The following is a 15,962-nucleotide window of genomic DNA, read 5'->3' as shown; positions in this document are numbered from 1 at the left end:
CTTGTTAACCAAAAAGCGCAACTCGTTACTTAAGCTAATAATAGAGCATTTTCAAAACAATAAGAATAGTATTTTAGCAAAAAAACATATCTATATTTAATTATATTAATACGTATAATGGATACAAGAAGCTGTGAGCAAGTTAATGAAGAGATGATTGATCAAAAAATTGAGGAAAACAATACTGCTAACAATTCAGTAAACCCAGAACCTGGTCAGAAAAGATTTGAAATAAAGAAATGGAATGCAGTTGCACTTTGGTCATGGGATATTGTAGTAGATAACTGCGCAATATGTAGGAATCATATTATGGACTTATGCATAGAATGCCAAGCCAATACAGGATCTGCTCAAAGAAGCGAAGAATGCACAGTAACTTGGGGACAGTGTAATCATGCATTTCACCTGCACTGTATATCTAGATGGTTGAAAACAAGAAATGTATGCCCTCTAGATAATACAGAATGGGTATTCCAAAAGCAAGGAAGATAATTATTATATTTAAGACAATTAACTTAACTTAATATCATATTTTCATTCCCATTAAATTTAGTTATTATAGCTATAAATTTTTTTTAGATTACATGATTTTTATTTATAAAGTTTTTTTCAATGTGGACAATAGTCATGCAGTTACGTGCAAATTATTGTTATTTTTTTGATACCGGTATATAATAAGGTTGCATGTGGACAATTTAATTTGCGTGCATTTTTTTAAAATTTTGTATTATTTATAAACGATAGAATTTTAGTTAATTATTTAAGACAAAATTGTTTATTTTAGATTCACAGTTTTTTGAATAATGAAGAGAAGAGGAAGAGTTTAGCTTAAGAAGAAAAGTTAATTAAATAAACAATCTCGAATTCGAGTTGAAAATAATTAAATTTTTATGGTGAAATTCTTTAAAAGAAAACCATTCAATAAATTATTATTATCATTATAGTAATTACTGAGTTGGATGGAAGAGGTTTGATTTTAGACAATTTTTGACAATATAAGTGGAAAAAAACTATCATAAAAGTTAAATTTATAAGAAGTCTGCCTAATGCATTTTATATTAAAGAAATATCAAGCCAATAAACCATAATTTATTAAAATATTGGCAAAAAGTAATAAAAAATGAAAAATATTAAAACTGAAAAAATATGTTGTATTGGTGCAGGATATGTAGGTGGCCCAACAATGGCAATGATTGCGTATAAGTGTCCAAATCTTAAAGTATATGTTTGCGATAAAAACATAAAGAAAATACAAGAATGGAATTCTGGTACTACTCCAATATATGAACCAGGACTAAATGAAATATTAAAGAAAACATTAAATGTAAATTTGTTTTTTAGTCATGAAATTGAGAAAGTTATTAAAGAATGTGATATAATTTTTATTTCAGTAAATACACCAACAAAAACTTATGGTAGAAATAAAGGTGAAGCCCCTGATCTATCTATGATGGAGGATTGTTGTAGAACAATTTCCAAATTTTCAGAAACTAGTAAAGTTGTTATTGAAAAATCAACAGTGCCAGTAAAAACTTCAGAGTCTTTATTAGAGGTATTATATTCATGTAGAAAAAGAAAGGATATAGATTTCACAGTTATTTCAAATCCTGAATTCTTAGCTGAAGGAACTGCTATATCCGATTTGGAATTTCCAGATAGAGTTTTAATTGGAGGGAGAACAGATTCAGAAATAGGTAAAATTGGAATGGAGATTCTAAAGATGATTTATTTGAATTGGGTTCCTGAAGAAAAAATTTTAATGATGAATGTTTGGAGTTCTGAATTAGCAAAGCTTGCTTCAAATGCATTTCTTGCACAGAGAATCTCTTCAATTAATTCATTTTCTAGACTTTGCGAAGCTACAGGTGCTGATATTTCTCAAATTTCAAAAGCTGTTGGAAGCGATAAAAGAATTGGAAATGAATTTTTGACATCATCAGTTGGATTTGGAGGGAGCTGTTTCAAGAAAGACGTTTTATGCCTTGCTTACCTATTCGATCATTTTAATTTGAAGGATGAAGCTGAGTATTGGAGACAAGTAATTCACTTGAATGAAGTTCAAAAGACTTCATTTTCTGCCAAAATTGTTAAATCAATGTTTAATTCACTTAATAACAAGAAAATCACTGTACTTGGATTTTCATTTAAAAAGAATACTAGTGATGTCAGGGAAACCCCTTCTGGCACTATTTGTTTTGAACTATTAAGAGAAGGGGCTAATATTACTATTTTCGATCCAAAATCAAAGAAAGCAGAAATTATTTCTGAATTAAGTAAGTATGGTATCCATAATATGTCATATCAAATTGGGCAACAAGGAGAAGCTGATATCCAAACTGAACAAACTGAGAAAAAAATCGTTCCTGACTCTACATGTCCTAATAATATTCAAATATCAGCTGAATTGGAAACAGCAATTAGAGGTTCTCATGCTCTAGTTTTTTGTACTGACTGGAATACATTTAAAGACATAAACTTTCAACAAGCATTTAGCAATATGGAAAAACCTGCTTTTATTTTTGATGGAAGAAATTTCCTCCAACATTATCAGCTTTTTGAGATTGGATTTAATGTCTATCCTATCGGAATGCCACCTCTAATACATTCTAATTCCCAAGTTTATTCCAAATTCCAGTCAAATTCTCCTCAAAGTGAAGCGGTTCACTCTAAAATGCATGTAAATAACGATAGTGCAAAATATGGCGCCAAACTTGAAAATTACATGTATGAAAATAGAGCATTGAATTAATAAAAAAGGAATAATGAATCAAAAATAAATATTTTAGTCCAAAAGTTTATTAAAGTTACTATGGTTCTAAATATAGAAGTTATTGAGGTTAGTATTTTGGCAATCTTCAGTAATAAATGGTTTATCGATGTTTCTAATCATCAATTCCCCACAAATCAAGCAATCATTGTTTACTAAATTTATTAATTGTTTATATAAAGAATGTAAAATAGAGTTGGAAGAGTTCTCACTAATTAATATTAAGTCCATTTTCTTTTTGGATTTGGTCATATTTATACTCCTCTTCGAATTCTGATAATCCAATATATTTCTAGAAATTATTTTTGAAGGCTTATTACTGGTATCAGATTTGAATTGGGATCGCATATTCTTGTTATAGTTCTTTGAATATATGGCTGAATGCTTACAGATACCCTCTATAATTCTTGTTGTTTTATTAATTTCATCATGGTTCATTAGTGATGTATATTTCAAAAGCATACATCCAAAGTGGAAGCTATGGGAGCAGGGAAATAATAAAACATTAGAATTCAAGTCATCATTCAAGAATTTATAATATTGAGTTTCATCAAATCCAGATGGATTATTTTCATCTATTTCAGCTTTCTGGTTAATTACTGTTCCAGTATCCTTAAGTTTCCCCTCGTTTTGGCTCCTTGATTTTACCAGGAAATAATTTATTAAGCTGCTAAAATGGATTTGATCTAAGTGGCTAATTCTTAGAGAATGAGCAAATTCACGAATATCTTCAAAAGTAAAGCCTTGATAATTGAATAATCCTCTATAACAAACAAAACAGATATCATTCTGAGGATCTACTACATTATAAGAAGTATGACAAGAAAATAGGTCCATCAAAAGTTTCTCTCTGGATTGTTTATAATTATCATATATATTCGTTCTCTTAAGCAGCAATTCGTCAAATTGATTAATATTATTCGAGATTAAATTGCTTAGAAATGAAAGTTGGATATCATCTGGAATCACCATTAATACATCACTTAAAGTCAAAATATACTTTGGCGAAGCTGCAAGGAGTTTTGTTAGCCCTTGAATATCTCTATTGTATCCTAAAGGCTTAATCAAATTCAAGATCCATTTTCTTCTTTGGTCATAGCTCTCAATAAAGTTATATATAATATCTCTTGTCAGTTTAGTACTATTTAACTCTTTAAGACAAACTGACATTGCAGAATCGTAAAATCCTAATAAACAGTAAACATAAGCTTTCAACCTTTTATATTGTTTGGTATTGCATATATTAAGAAGAAAAGGAAGATCAAATTCTATTTCAAGCTTTGATTCTTGTGGGTTTGAGTCATAAAGAGAACCTTCCATCTTAGCTTTGCTAAGTAAAGGAGTTATATAAGATAAAAGCAGTTCTTCTCCTTCATCAAGTTTTGAACACAAGATAGCTAATACATTCCAGATTGTTTTATTACCTTTCCAAGTATCTGTATGTAACATTAATTTTACTCGAGTGGATACTCTTTCCATTTCAGATTGGTTTCTCTGCTTACCGTTCAAATTAAGAAAATTCTCTATCAACAAGATTGCAAGCTTGTCAAGCTCTTCTCTTTCATCCTTTACTTCTGAAGGATCCTTATATTGAATGTCTATTCCATTTAAATCAAGCAAATATGGGAGAATTAAATTCAAATCAATTGAAGCAAAGGATGGTCTCTTTAGTAATGAAAGAAATCTCTTTGGATCTAAAAATGCAAGTATTGGGGAATATTGAATCAAAAGTTTATCCCTTTTTGAAACGCTACCCCCAATGGAAACAAAGACTTCAAAACATTTTCTAATTAGACTTGAATCCATTATTCCAAAACAAATATATTCTTGAACCAAGACATGCCAATCCTTTCTAAGATCTGAATAATATTGAATTGCAATTCTACGATTATATTGAGTGAGTATTTGATATACTTTTGTCTCTACTTCATCAATTTGATATATCAACTTCAAAACTCCAATTAAGCCAGAGTAATAGTTATCATCAATATTCTTCTCTCCTTGAGAAAATGAGACAAATGAATTCAACTCTACCAGCCAGATGCTTAATACAACAAACTTTAAAATAATTGTCTCATCCTGGTAAACAGAACTGGTAGTAATTGGATCTTTGTGATTTGATCTTAATTGCTGAAGCTTACAAGTCAAATATACTATTAGGCCCTCCCAACATCCATTGTAAATGAACATATTACAAATTTCATTAAATGATAATTCATCATCTATTTTTGATAAAAGTTGAGCTGCTTGCTTTACTTTTCCTCTCCTAAAGAAATCAATGAATTGGAGTCTTCTAATCATTGACTTCTTTTTTGATTTCAAAGTTGTACTTGATATCTTCTCAGTACTAATAAGAGCTTCTTCATACATCCCAACATAAAGCCATTCCTTCCATAATGCTCCTCCTTCATTAATAATATTAATCTTGTACATATTATCATTATTATATCCCCAAATAAAGCTTATTCTGTCCAAGATTTCCAATTCCTCATTATTATTGGAGTTACTACCTCTTAACGTACTTAGATTATTAAAACTGGACGATATTTCAATGGCCAAAGCCTTAATGGTTGAAACCACTCCATCTCCTGCCAGTTGCAAGTCTTGTATGACTTCTCCTCCTACTACTAATTGCCCAGGAATACTCACAATTGAGACTTTATATATGCTTTTTGCAGTAATTGGAGAAATTACATCCAAATAATCCTCAAATAAAGCAATAATATGATATCTAGAGCATTCAACACTATTGGGAATCTTGTTGGAATTGGAGAAAAAATCATATTTCTTAAGCTGACCAATATAATCACAGGCTTCTAAAATAGAATGTTTACTTCTATTAACATAGTAAATGGATATTTCTCTACTGCTAATCCAAATTAAAAAATGATAATTAGTTACCTCCAATAATCGTATTTTACTTGTTAATGAAGCTGTTTCAGTAGATCCAATTTCCAAACAGTACCGAGATGATTCTCCAAGATCATCATTTTTAACGAACAAATCAATGATTCTATTTTGACCATACCATAAAAGTAATTTCGTTGGTGTTGAAACAGATACTACATATTGTAGTTTATTCAATGATGATTCATTGTTTTGATTATCATGAGCATCATCAGAGTCTTTCATCCAAATTGAATCTAGCATGACTCCTAAAATTGGGGTACCCGAGATTTCATGTAAAACTCTGATTACTGTGGAACTGGATGATATATCGGGGCCCAGAATTGTGGTCAAAATGGTTCCCTTTTTACACCCAATAATCACAGAAACTGCACTATTTCTTGAAGTCTCCCAGTTATTCCAAGCTACACTCAAGATAGAATAGTTACTCAACTTTTGGATATGTCTTGCTTTTACTTGTGTTGAATGTAAATACCATGTCTCTCCGGTGTTATGAACAATCAATGCGTGATCTCCTGTCTGATCTACAAAGATTTGTGGTGCCTGAGGAGATCTTCCCTTATCGATATTTTCATAATTCTTCCCTACTCCTCCCATAACACCGTTGCCACCATTGCCACCACCTCCTCCAGAAAAACCTACAGGAGGTTCAAGAACTATCAAATTTGTTGTAACTTCATCTGGATCCCATCTTAATAGCTGACCTGTAATTAAAGATATATAAAATAAGTTTCCGCTTCTTACAACTTGATCAATTATTATTGGAAACTTGAGAGAATCTGTTTGTTTTAGCTTTAATACAACATTATCCCATGAATTATCAAAACTATATAAACGAGGTTGAATTGTAATTGACTCCTCCTTCTTATGATATCCCTCTTCCTCTCTCATATTCCACCCTTTCACACTCTTGGTAACCTATTAATTCTGCTTTGTGGGTGTGTGTAAATATATCTTTGACAATTAAAGAAACTATTTCCAATTCATCCCTTCAGAAATTCTAACTAACCAAACAACTCTATAGGACTTCTTTAACTAACCTTTCAGAATCTCAAACTCTTTTTACCTAGTTTCTCTATTTGAAATTAAATTAATACTTATTATTTGCTTGCTTAGTTCTTAAAACTCCAACTTGGCGCCTAATTGAAATTCATTCCTGCATAAATTACGTGGCGGAATTGGTAACTTGAACAATTTCTACTATAAAATATTGAGAAAAATATTAAGTTTGCTAGAAATAACCTAAAAATATAAAAATATATATGAGAAACTAAAATCATTTATATATGAGATTTAATCTATTTGTACCTAATCTAAACTCTTAATTGAAAACTTATTCAATTTTCCAACACAATTATAAATAATTAGTATTTACATATATAGATGTTGGCGCCAAAAGTTGGCATGGATTTAAAATATTTTGCATGACTTTATTTAAGATTTGATGGGGATTGTTTTGAGATTCAAGGGTTTCAAAGACTTCTTGACCATTTTCTTGTATGCTGGATATTCTTTTTAGGAATAGCTCGAACTGAGGATCATCTACGGGTAAAGTAGAGATAGTTACAATGCTAAGCCCAGAAGGCATTTTGCCAGAAGGCATTTGTGAAGAGCATTTATTAAACTGACTAATTAGCATTGAAAAAGTAGGTATCTGGGTACCGTTATTAAATTCTCCAAATTTCGGAGAAAGAATTCTTTTTACCTTGAAATGTTCTATAAGTTTAATGAGAAGTAAATATCTTACGTACAAATTTATTTTGAATTCTTCAGACTTAAAGTCATCAAGACCATTAATATAAGTAATTAGATGGTTCAACATCCAAAATAGTTTAGGTATTAGATAATTATTTGGATCTTGTAGATTCGGATCACTGAGTTTATTGTGACTGTTTTTTCGTGAAATACATTTTTCCAGATATCTTTCAAGTAGTAAGTATAGTAAAGTTATACAAGAAAGCATGAATGTAATTGATGTAATATCTTTGTTGGTTTTAGACATCATAGTAATATTATTGGAAAGTAACCAGCTATATTCAGATGGTAATTCAAGAAGAATTTCAGTAGCATGAGTAAGATAATCTTCATTTATAGATTCTTTAAGAATACCAATAATAGATGATGAAACAAAATTAATTTCCATACCAGTCTCTTGGTATTTTAAGTATTTGATTATTAGACTTGATAATGAATTATCCATATTCTCTGTAGATTTAAGTACAGAGTAAATAATTAATGTATTGAATATGAGCCCTGGAATTTTCCTAGTAGAAATCCATCTTGGTAAAATATTAAGTGAGGAAAAGATGATTCTTTGTCTAAGTTTGAGAAGACTTTGTGAATATTCTTCATTTAATTCTTGTGAATTGGTGCTTATGATATATAAAGTCCAGAAGATTGATTTTGAAAATCCAATAAAATCCAAACTTTCAGACTGTTTTTCATCGTTTTCAACTTGGTTTTGGATTAGATCTAACAGCTTGTTAATGGATTGTATCATGAATGTAACCTGATTAGGTGAAAGTGGTTTTGTACCATAATATATAATGAATTGTTTATATGCTTGTATCAATTGGGGAATATTATCCGGGATTTGAGGTAAATTCTGATTTGGAGAGTCTCTTGTATATTTGTCACCATTAGTATAGTTATTAAAATTGTCTACATGGTTGGAATCAAATAACGAATCAAGAGCCTCAAATAGAGTAAGTTTTAAATCTTGAAATTCAGGTTCAATAGCCAATTTTTCAATGGTACCCTTTATATCAGTGACTAATTGTACGAATCTGTCCTTATTTAAATCCTGAGATAAGTATAATATAATTTTTTCTCTAATAGATTCAATTTGCTCTTTTGAAAATAATTTTTCCTTCCATACTTCTCTATCTACAATACTAGGTATCGAGTATAATGAAAGCATTTGAATAAGATCTTCAACATTAGAATCTTCTAAAAAACAACAATTCCAAAAGTTAGGATCAAGTTTCAATAAATGAATAGTTTTCTTGATTTGTAAATTTTCTTTGAATATCAAATTTTTCAAACAAGTCTGAGAGTACCAAGTAATCATATCTAAATTTAAATCATTCTCCATTGTAGAATCATTTTGATTAGAAAGTTCTTGATTATTATCAAAATCTTGAATGGACTCAGAAATTTGAAACCCAAAATCTATAATAGAATTATTCATGGTTTCAAATGAGGTATCGATATTTGACTGATTTCCTAGACTAGATACAGGAAATTGGCCATTAATGCAGTTATAAATGAGTCTGCAAATAAAGATCAAAGAAACCAAAACAAATTCACTATCTGAATTACTAAATAGTTGGTCAATTTCATATTTAAAATGACTGAATATATCCGATTGGTCATTTTTGGCAATGCCTAAAATAATTCCAAATACTGGAAATAATGGTTGTAATTTCTTGTTTTGATTAAATGAGTCAAATATTTGATTTTCCAGCTCGTCCATACCTTCAATCCTAGATAAATCACCATCCTTCAAAAGTGTATTATAAAGCTTGTAATATTGCCTGAACATAAATATAATATGAGCTTCTTTCTTATATTCAAGCTTGATTCTTCTCAGGCCATGGTTTAAGATTGGAATTAGAGGCATAACACTGGAGTTTTTAATTTGGAATCCTTTATTAAGTGCAAGTTTAGAGCTGGAAAAAGAGTCTAAATACTTTCTATATGCAATGTTAGTTTCAAGTTGAGAAAAACCTCTCCATAGTATTAGAGAACTCTTGTTTACTCTCAATCCCAAAAGAATTGCAGACCTAGCTTCTTTTGAATTACCATTTTGTAGCTCTCTATCAGACATTATAAGCCAGAAAACACTATTATTTGGGTTATGTTTGAGAGCAGAAATTAAACTTCTTTGAAGAGCCTTTGAAGATCCTGATTTTAAACAAAAGTCAATATTTTGAAGCCATAGCTTTTCATCAGATGGGAACTTTCTGAGAGCTCTTTTGAAAATGAAGTGGATTAAACGAATAATTGAGTAATCACCAATAGTACGTTTTTTTAACTTTAATGCCTTTGTTCTAGTATTTCTAATTCTCTCAAGTTCATATTCATGGCTTAAATATTCTAAAAAATCTCTCAAAATTGGAGTTCTTGAAGCTATCTTATATTCAAAGTTCCTTCTATGCTTGATAATTTCTCTGATTTCCTCTTTTGAAAAAACTTTACGTTTTCCAAGGTCCAAGAGCTCTGGAACCATGTCCTCCATCACTCTTTGTACCTTGTCTGCCATTTTTAACCTCCAAAGACTCTAACTTAAAATAAAATGACTAAAAATTTTCCAACTAATAATTTCTTTAATAATTAATTATTGATGACGTGTCAACATTTGATTTTTTTTTTTTGACAATATTTTTTGAATTTATATACCGGTGGTGGTTTGGCGCCTACTCCGGTATACATGTTTGAATTTTTTTATTGTCAAAATAATGTAAAAAAAAGTTAATTTGTCCACATGAGTGCATGTAACACGTAATAATATAATAATAATAAATAAAAGCAGATAAGAGAGGTTAGAACATATATCTATTTAAAGAGTGTTATTCATTTTTTTTTTTTTTTTCTTTTTTTTTTCTGGAATTAATTATTTGATATTAAATTGGCATAATTAAGAAATGATGATTTAAAAATTAGAAGAAAATAAATAATAATTGTAAAACTATTGTATGATACAAGATTTTAAAAGTGTATCAAGCTTATCTTTGTCAACTTTAATTCCCAAGAAGAAGAATTTTGAGTTTTCAATTTGTTCGTTAATATTAATGGGTAGAATTTCAAAAATCTGTCCGACTCCTTGCAAAGCATATATAGCAATGGAGTTGTTTGAATGATCAGATTCAATTGAGTTTTTAGCCTTGAATATACCCTTAAATCTAATGAATTTTCCATATTTAGAGTTCACAGAGTCGTATTTTAAATCTTGATTCTGTTCTTCCAAGTCCTCATTTTCTAAGCTATCATCTTCTTCCCAAGCAAGCTTTGCAACCGCTCTCTCAACCGACTTAAAATCAAATACGGCATTCGAGTTGAAGGAAATGGTGTGAGAAGAGATATTTGGGAGTAAAGAATTATTTGAATGTGAAGAAATTAAGGAATTATTGAAAGCTCTGTCTATTTCATGGGTTATTTTATGAATATTAAAAGCATCAAGATCAAAAAGCCAGTCCATTTTTACTTGGGATTTAATTGAAGTGACAACATTAGCAGTTGGGTTAATTGCTTTAATAATTGCTTCGACTTCTGCAACCTTTTGGAGATTATTTGAAGTTTTTTCCAATCCATTTTCAATTAAAAGATCAGTCTTATTGAGAACAATTTTGTTTGCAAGCGTTATTTGCTTAATTATTTCTGGTGATAAAAGTTTCAATGATGAGCTATTTTGACTTGATTCCTGGCTTAAATGGTATCTATCATTTTTAAGTAAATTTTTATTGGTTTCACATTTTACTTTCTTATTAATAAGCTCCAAATCTAAGTAATTCTTAAAATTATAAGTATCAATTACAGTAATTACTCCTGATAATTCAACACTAGTTTCAAGCTCACAATCAAGCCAAAACTTCTCAATTATTGGTTCTGGATCAGCAATACCTGTAGTTTCCAAAAGTATCTTCTCGAATCTTTTCATTGATAATAAATGTTCAACTGCCTTTAATAGTTCGTCTTTAACAGTACAGCAAACACAACCATTTGGAAGCTCAAAAAATTCTTTAAATAAATTACCATCTTTATCCTGCATGGTAGGGGCCTCAATCCCCATTTCATCAGAAAAATCATTTTGTATTATAGCTATCTTTGCATCTTGATCATGACTACTTATTATATGACGCAAAAGGGTAGTTTTTCCTGATCCCAAAAATCCAGTAACAATGTAAATTGGAACTTTTGACATAGTTACAAGATATCTAAACAACCTCAGTATATTAAATTAAGAGTATATAATTATCATTAATTTGCTTCTGCAAATGTTTATTAATTAATTGGAAATATAACTACAAGTTTAATGTCAATACGATTACAAAGTTGCAGTTGGCGCCAACATTTTTGGATGTTGATATTTAATTAAATTATATATTTCCATAATTAATAAGAATCAAACAAGTAAAAAGGATATAGGAAAAGAATTGTATTTTTCTTGGCTAAAAGTCAATCAATAGAGAGGTTTATATTGAAGTTTTCAAAATTACGGTAATATTGCTATGAATTCAGACCTTTCTTCTTCAGGTGTTAATTCACTTGTGGATACTCAGAATATGAGTTCTTCTCAAGCAAATGGAATTAGTAGTGTAGGAAATAGAATGGATAATCTCACTATTAATAATACTCCTACTGCTTCAAATACTATAAACTTGCAAAGAAATCAGCTTGGAAACTTAACAGATGGATTAACTGGTGGACCAATTAGATCTTCAGATAAGTTATTATCTGATAAACAAAATGATTTGGGAAGGAGCAATCCATATTCAGAGAGGAAAATACAACAAACTATTGGAGAAAGTGAACCAACTCAACAAGTTCCTGCAATACCAGCAACTATTCAAGCTGGAATAGTTTCCAATAAAGATTTTGACAAGCCAGGAGCACTTCCACATCTATTTAGAAGCTTTAGAGCTACCAAATTTTGCAAAAGATGTGGAGCTGGAAATTCTATTGTTGTCTACGATTCAAAATCTGGGTCTGAAATATGCACCAGATGCGGAGTTGTTGTTGAAGATAGAGTCATAAATGAGGAACAAGAATGGAGATCTTTCTCTAACGATGGGAATGATGGTAATTCTAAGTCTCGTATTGGTTCTGTAAATGATGTTTGGCTAGATGATGGTACCGATTCTCAGTTACTTGTTGGTGATAAAAAATTAATGAAAACTATGTTAAAGCACAACACTCAAGCATCAAGTGATCGCATGATTAAAGAAGTTTTCAATCAATTAAGGCAAATAGCAAATAGTTTTTCACTTCATGATAACATTATTGAGAGATGTAAGGAGATTGTTAAAGAAGCAAAGTAATTTGAATATATTAAAAAGTGGTAAAAAACATGTACTTGCCATTGTATATTTGGCATGTAGAGAAGAAGGTGTTTCTAGAACAGTTAAAGAGTTGTTATCATTTGATAGAACTATTTCAGAAAGAGAGTTAGTAAGGTCAATTAATAAATTAAAAAAAGATTTACCAAGGAGAGGTCCAACTTTAAGTTCTTCAGCAGCAGAGTTAATGCCAAGGTTCTGCCATTATTTACAGTTATCTCATGAAATTGTTGGTATTGCAGAGTATGTTTGTAGGACTGCTGAACAGTATATCAATAAAAGTCATCGTCCTAATTCACTAGCTGCTGGAGCAATATACTTTGTATGTAATTTATGTAATATTCAAATTGAAATGAAAAGTGTTGCAGTTGCAGCAAAAAGTGGTGAAACAACTGTCAGAGGGGTTTATAAAGAGCTTCTTTTAGTTGGTGAAAAGTTATTACCAAGTGATTTTACTCCAAAGTTAGTAGGAGGAATTGATACATTAAAGAGAAGATCAAAGATTTTTGAATAAATTTACTAAACTAGTTATATATAATTAGTTTTAATTTTTTGAAAAGCTAATTTCATCAGCACATATACGTTCTTGAATAAATAATGGAACTTTACATGTTTGTTCATCCAAATTCTGACAAAGTTCATTTGCTTGTTGAATTTGAGATTCTGTTGGAGAATTAATGTATAATGAAACTCCTGAAAATGGTTTATTTCCAGTTGGATTAACAAAAATCCTCCCAAGTACAGATTTAACAAAAGGGCAAGAACTTCCATATGGAGTTATTATAATATGAGGTAGTTCACCAGATAAAGCAAGCTTTTGAAGAAGTTTGGGATTTATTGGATGTTGTACTGGGAAACAAGGATATAAAGTTCTTTGATATAAAAATTGGCTAAGTACAACTTCTAAAGGAAGATTTCCACTTCTAGTAATACAAGAATTAATAATTGGTGTCACAATATCAGAAGAAGTTATTGAAATTTTTATATCATTAATATAAAGTTCACATGGATTTGATAGAAAATGAATATTTCGACAAAATGTCAATGATTCATTACTTGTGTTTGGAAAGAATGATTCTTTAAGTCCTGGTTGTGGAATTGTTTTTTTATGTGCTGCATCATATTCTGATGGAATGATATATATCTTAACTTTTTCATTCTTTCTTGCAAAACTTTCAATTGAATTATAAATATTTCTTCGAAAGAGATCTTCAAAAGTAATAAATGTATTCGAGCCAAAATCAAATAAATCACCCTTTTTAATTGATTCATTTCTTACATCAATGAAAGGACCTAATAGGATAAGTACGTGTGGTTTTTCAATATTTGCATAATTGAGTATTTCATTAAGATAATCATAATTGAGATTTTCTTTATCAGTTGTGAATGGTCCAGAAAAGATCATACATTGTACAGGATGTTCTCCTTTTCCAGCGTAAAATTCTGGAATATTTTTCAATTCTTTAAGACTGGTCTCTGCAGGTTTCGGAGGTAATCCACCAATAATTTCTTTAGCAAGTATACAATTTTGTCCAAATTCATCGGTCTCAGTATTACCCAATATTGCTACAACTTGCCCTGGATATAGAGCAAAATCTCCATTCACATTTCCAAGCTTAAGTTGGGAAATATTTCCTGAACTAGAAGCTGTGGTACCAAGTAATATAACGCTTTGTTCGTTCAGATTTCCTTCATTATCACATCCTATTGCTCCTAAAGTAACAACAGCTTGTTTTCTTGTCTCTCCAATTGGAATAATTGGGTATTTATTTCCTTGTTCATCAATCCAAAGATCTGAGCAGTTTGATACAATTTCATCAATCAAACTTTGAATTCTTCTATCAATTTCTTTACTATATGATTCTAAATCAGAATCCAACCAAAGTGAATCTTCTGAATTTTCTACAATTCTTTCTGCATAATACTTTGTAAAACTTTTATCAGTCAAACATCCTTTTCTACGCAAAAGATTTTCATTATATATGGGTGTAATATTACTTTTAAATGTGGTTATTTTTGAATTTGAAGAACCTTCTGATTCAATACATTCATTACCAAAATCTTTCATAATATTGGAAAAGCTTTTGATATTTGTGAATTTGTAAGAATTTCCAGATAATCCTTTCCTGGATGGAGAATATCCTTTTATCCCACTAATACTTTTTCTATTTATATTTCTTGATGAAGATTTATTTAATTCAGTTTTATGATATCCAAAATCCGATTTATCATTCATTACTGAAATTGGGTGTCCTAAATATTTCTCTACATGACTGATAAACTTATGGGGATTACTTAATGGATTTATTTTATGAATTACTTCAAAGCTTTCCTTATAGTTATCATATTCTTCCCCAAGTAAAGTTTGGATTCTTTCAATTATTTGCTCTCCACTTTCAGTAGAGCTCATTTTTTCCCTCCTCTCTTTCCCAAAAGTTTGGTTACTTTACAATTTAACTATATGAGAAGAATAACGATAATCCTAATAAACTTGCCCTATTAATTTGTATACTTGAATATCTTATTAAATTCAAATTATATTTAAAAAAAGAAAAAAAAAAAAAGTTAACTTTCCCACATTTACAGTGTTAATAATTTATTACATTACCGCGCATTTATTTATTTTTTACATAATATGTATATACCGGTATTTTTGCATGCAAAGATACCGTTGAATATTATGAAACTAATTTATGAAAATAAAAATGTATTGAAACAAGTCAAGTTTAAATCTAAATATGTACTAATTTCGTAATAAATTAATTTGGTACACAATTTTTTTTAATGCAGTGTATTTTTTGAAGGTATAGTAATCCAATTGTGGCCTTTATTTCCTACAAAAGGTTCCTCCCCACTTGCTTTAAGTTAAATCTACTCTGTTCATTTTCATAAATCTAGTTTTTTTCTAATATTATATATTTCTATATTCCAAATGAATAATAATAACAATTCAAATTTACCCAAATAATATTATTAACTACTATTAAATAGTTTTTTTTTTTTTAATTCTCACCTATTATTCATCTTCCAAAATTAATTTTATTGTGAATCCAAGTTGCCGCCAAAAGGCGCCAAACTCACAGTAATACCCCTCAAAATGAGAATATTCCTTGCAATGTGTTAAAGTTAAAAGAATTGAGGGAAAATAGAAAAAGAAAAGAAAAAAAAAGGGAAATTAGATAATTCTCTTTCTTTTCTCAATAATTTTATTAAGGAAAAGNAAAAAGTGA

At 29.7% G+C, this 15,962-nt stretch overlaps 7 protein-coding genes across 7 annotated transcripts; 3 read left to right on the top strand and 4 right to left on the bottom strand.

The window, feature by feature from the left end:
- The first annotated feature begins 117 nt into the window (after positions 1-117).
- On the top strand, positions 118-492 carry Chro.80112 (ring-box 1; RING box protein 1; regulator of cullins 1; RING finger protein; ZYP protein). Its single annotated transcript, XM_661724.1, has 1 exon — positions 118-492. The coding sequence occupies one exon, from the start codon at positions 118-120 to the stop codon at positions 490-492; it is 375 nt and encodes a 124-aa protein (XP_666816.1).
- Positions 493-1,120: 628 nt separating this feature from the next.
- On the top strand, positions 1,121-2,749 carry Chro.80111 (sugarless CG10072-PA). The annotated part of the gene is made up of 1 exon (XM_661723.1): positions 1,121-2,749. One exon carries the CDS (start codon positions 1,121-1,123, stop codon positions 2,747-2,749), a length of 1,629 nt encoding a protein of 542 aa, XP_666815.1.
- Positions 2,750-2,815: 66 nt separating this feature from the next.
- Positions 2,816-6,565, bottom strand: Chro.80110 (hypothetical protein). The annotated part of the gene is made up of 1 exon (XM_661722.1): positions 2,816-6,565. One exon carries the CDS (start codon positions 6,563-6,565, stop codon positions 2,816-2,818), a length of 3,750 nt encoding a protein of 1,249 aa, XP_666814.1.
- Positions 6,566-7,028: 463 nt separating this feature from the next.
- On the bottom strand, positions 7,029-9,938 carry Chro.80109 (hypothetical protein). The annotated part of the gene is made up of 1 exon (XM_661721.1): positions 7,029-9,938. One exon carries the CDS (start codon positions 9,936-9,938, stop codon positions 7,029-7,031), a length of 2,910 nt encoding a protein of 969 aa, XP_666813.1.
- A 426-nt stretch (positions 9,939-10,364) lies between these two features.
- On the bottom strand, positions 10,365-11,597 carry Chro.80108 (cobW protein). The annotated part of the gene is made up of 1 exon (XM_661720.1): positions 10,365-11,597. The coding sequence occupies one exon, from the start codon at positions 11,595-11,597 to the stop codon at positions 10,365-10,367; it is 1,233 nt and encodes a 410-aa protein (XP_666812.1).
- Positions 11,598-11,904: 307 nt separating this feature from the next.
- On the top strand, positions 11,905-12,714 carry Chro.80107 (transcription initiation factor TFIIB). Its single annotated transcript, XM_661719.1, has 1 exon — positions 11,905-12,714. The coding sequence occupies one exon, from the start codon at positions 11,905-11,907 to the stop codon at positions 12,712-12,714; it is 810 nt and encodes a 269-aa protein (XP_666811.1).
- A 562-nt stretch (positions 12,715-13,276) lies between these two features.
- Positions 13,277-15,142, bottom strand: Chro.80106 (DNA polymerase alpha subunit). The annotated part of the gene is made up of 1 exon (XM_661718.1): positions 13,277-15,142. The coding sequence occupies one exon, from the start codon at positions 15,140-15,142 to the stop codon at positions 13,277-13,279; it is 1,866 nt and encodes a 621-aa protein (XP_666810.1).
- Between the last annotated feature and the right edge of the window lie 820 nt (positions 15,143-15,962).

This window comes from Cryptosporidium hominis (assembly GCF_000006425.1).
Source record: "Cryptosporidium hominis TU502 chromosome 8 CHRO018036, whole genome shotgun sequence".
In the NCBI taxonomy this organism is placed as follows: Eukaryota; Apicomplexa; class Conoidasida; order Eucoccidiorida; family Cryptosporidiidae; genus Cryptosporidium; species Cryptosporidium hominis.
The sequence above is the reverse complement of the archived record's forward strand: the minus strand, read 5'-3'. Positions and strand labels throughout refer to the sequence as shown.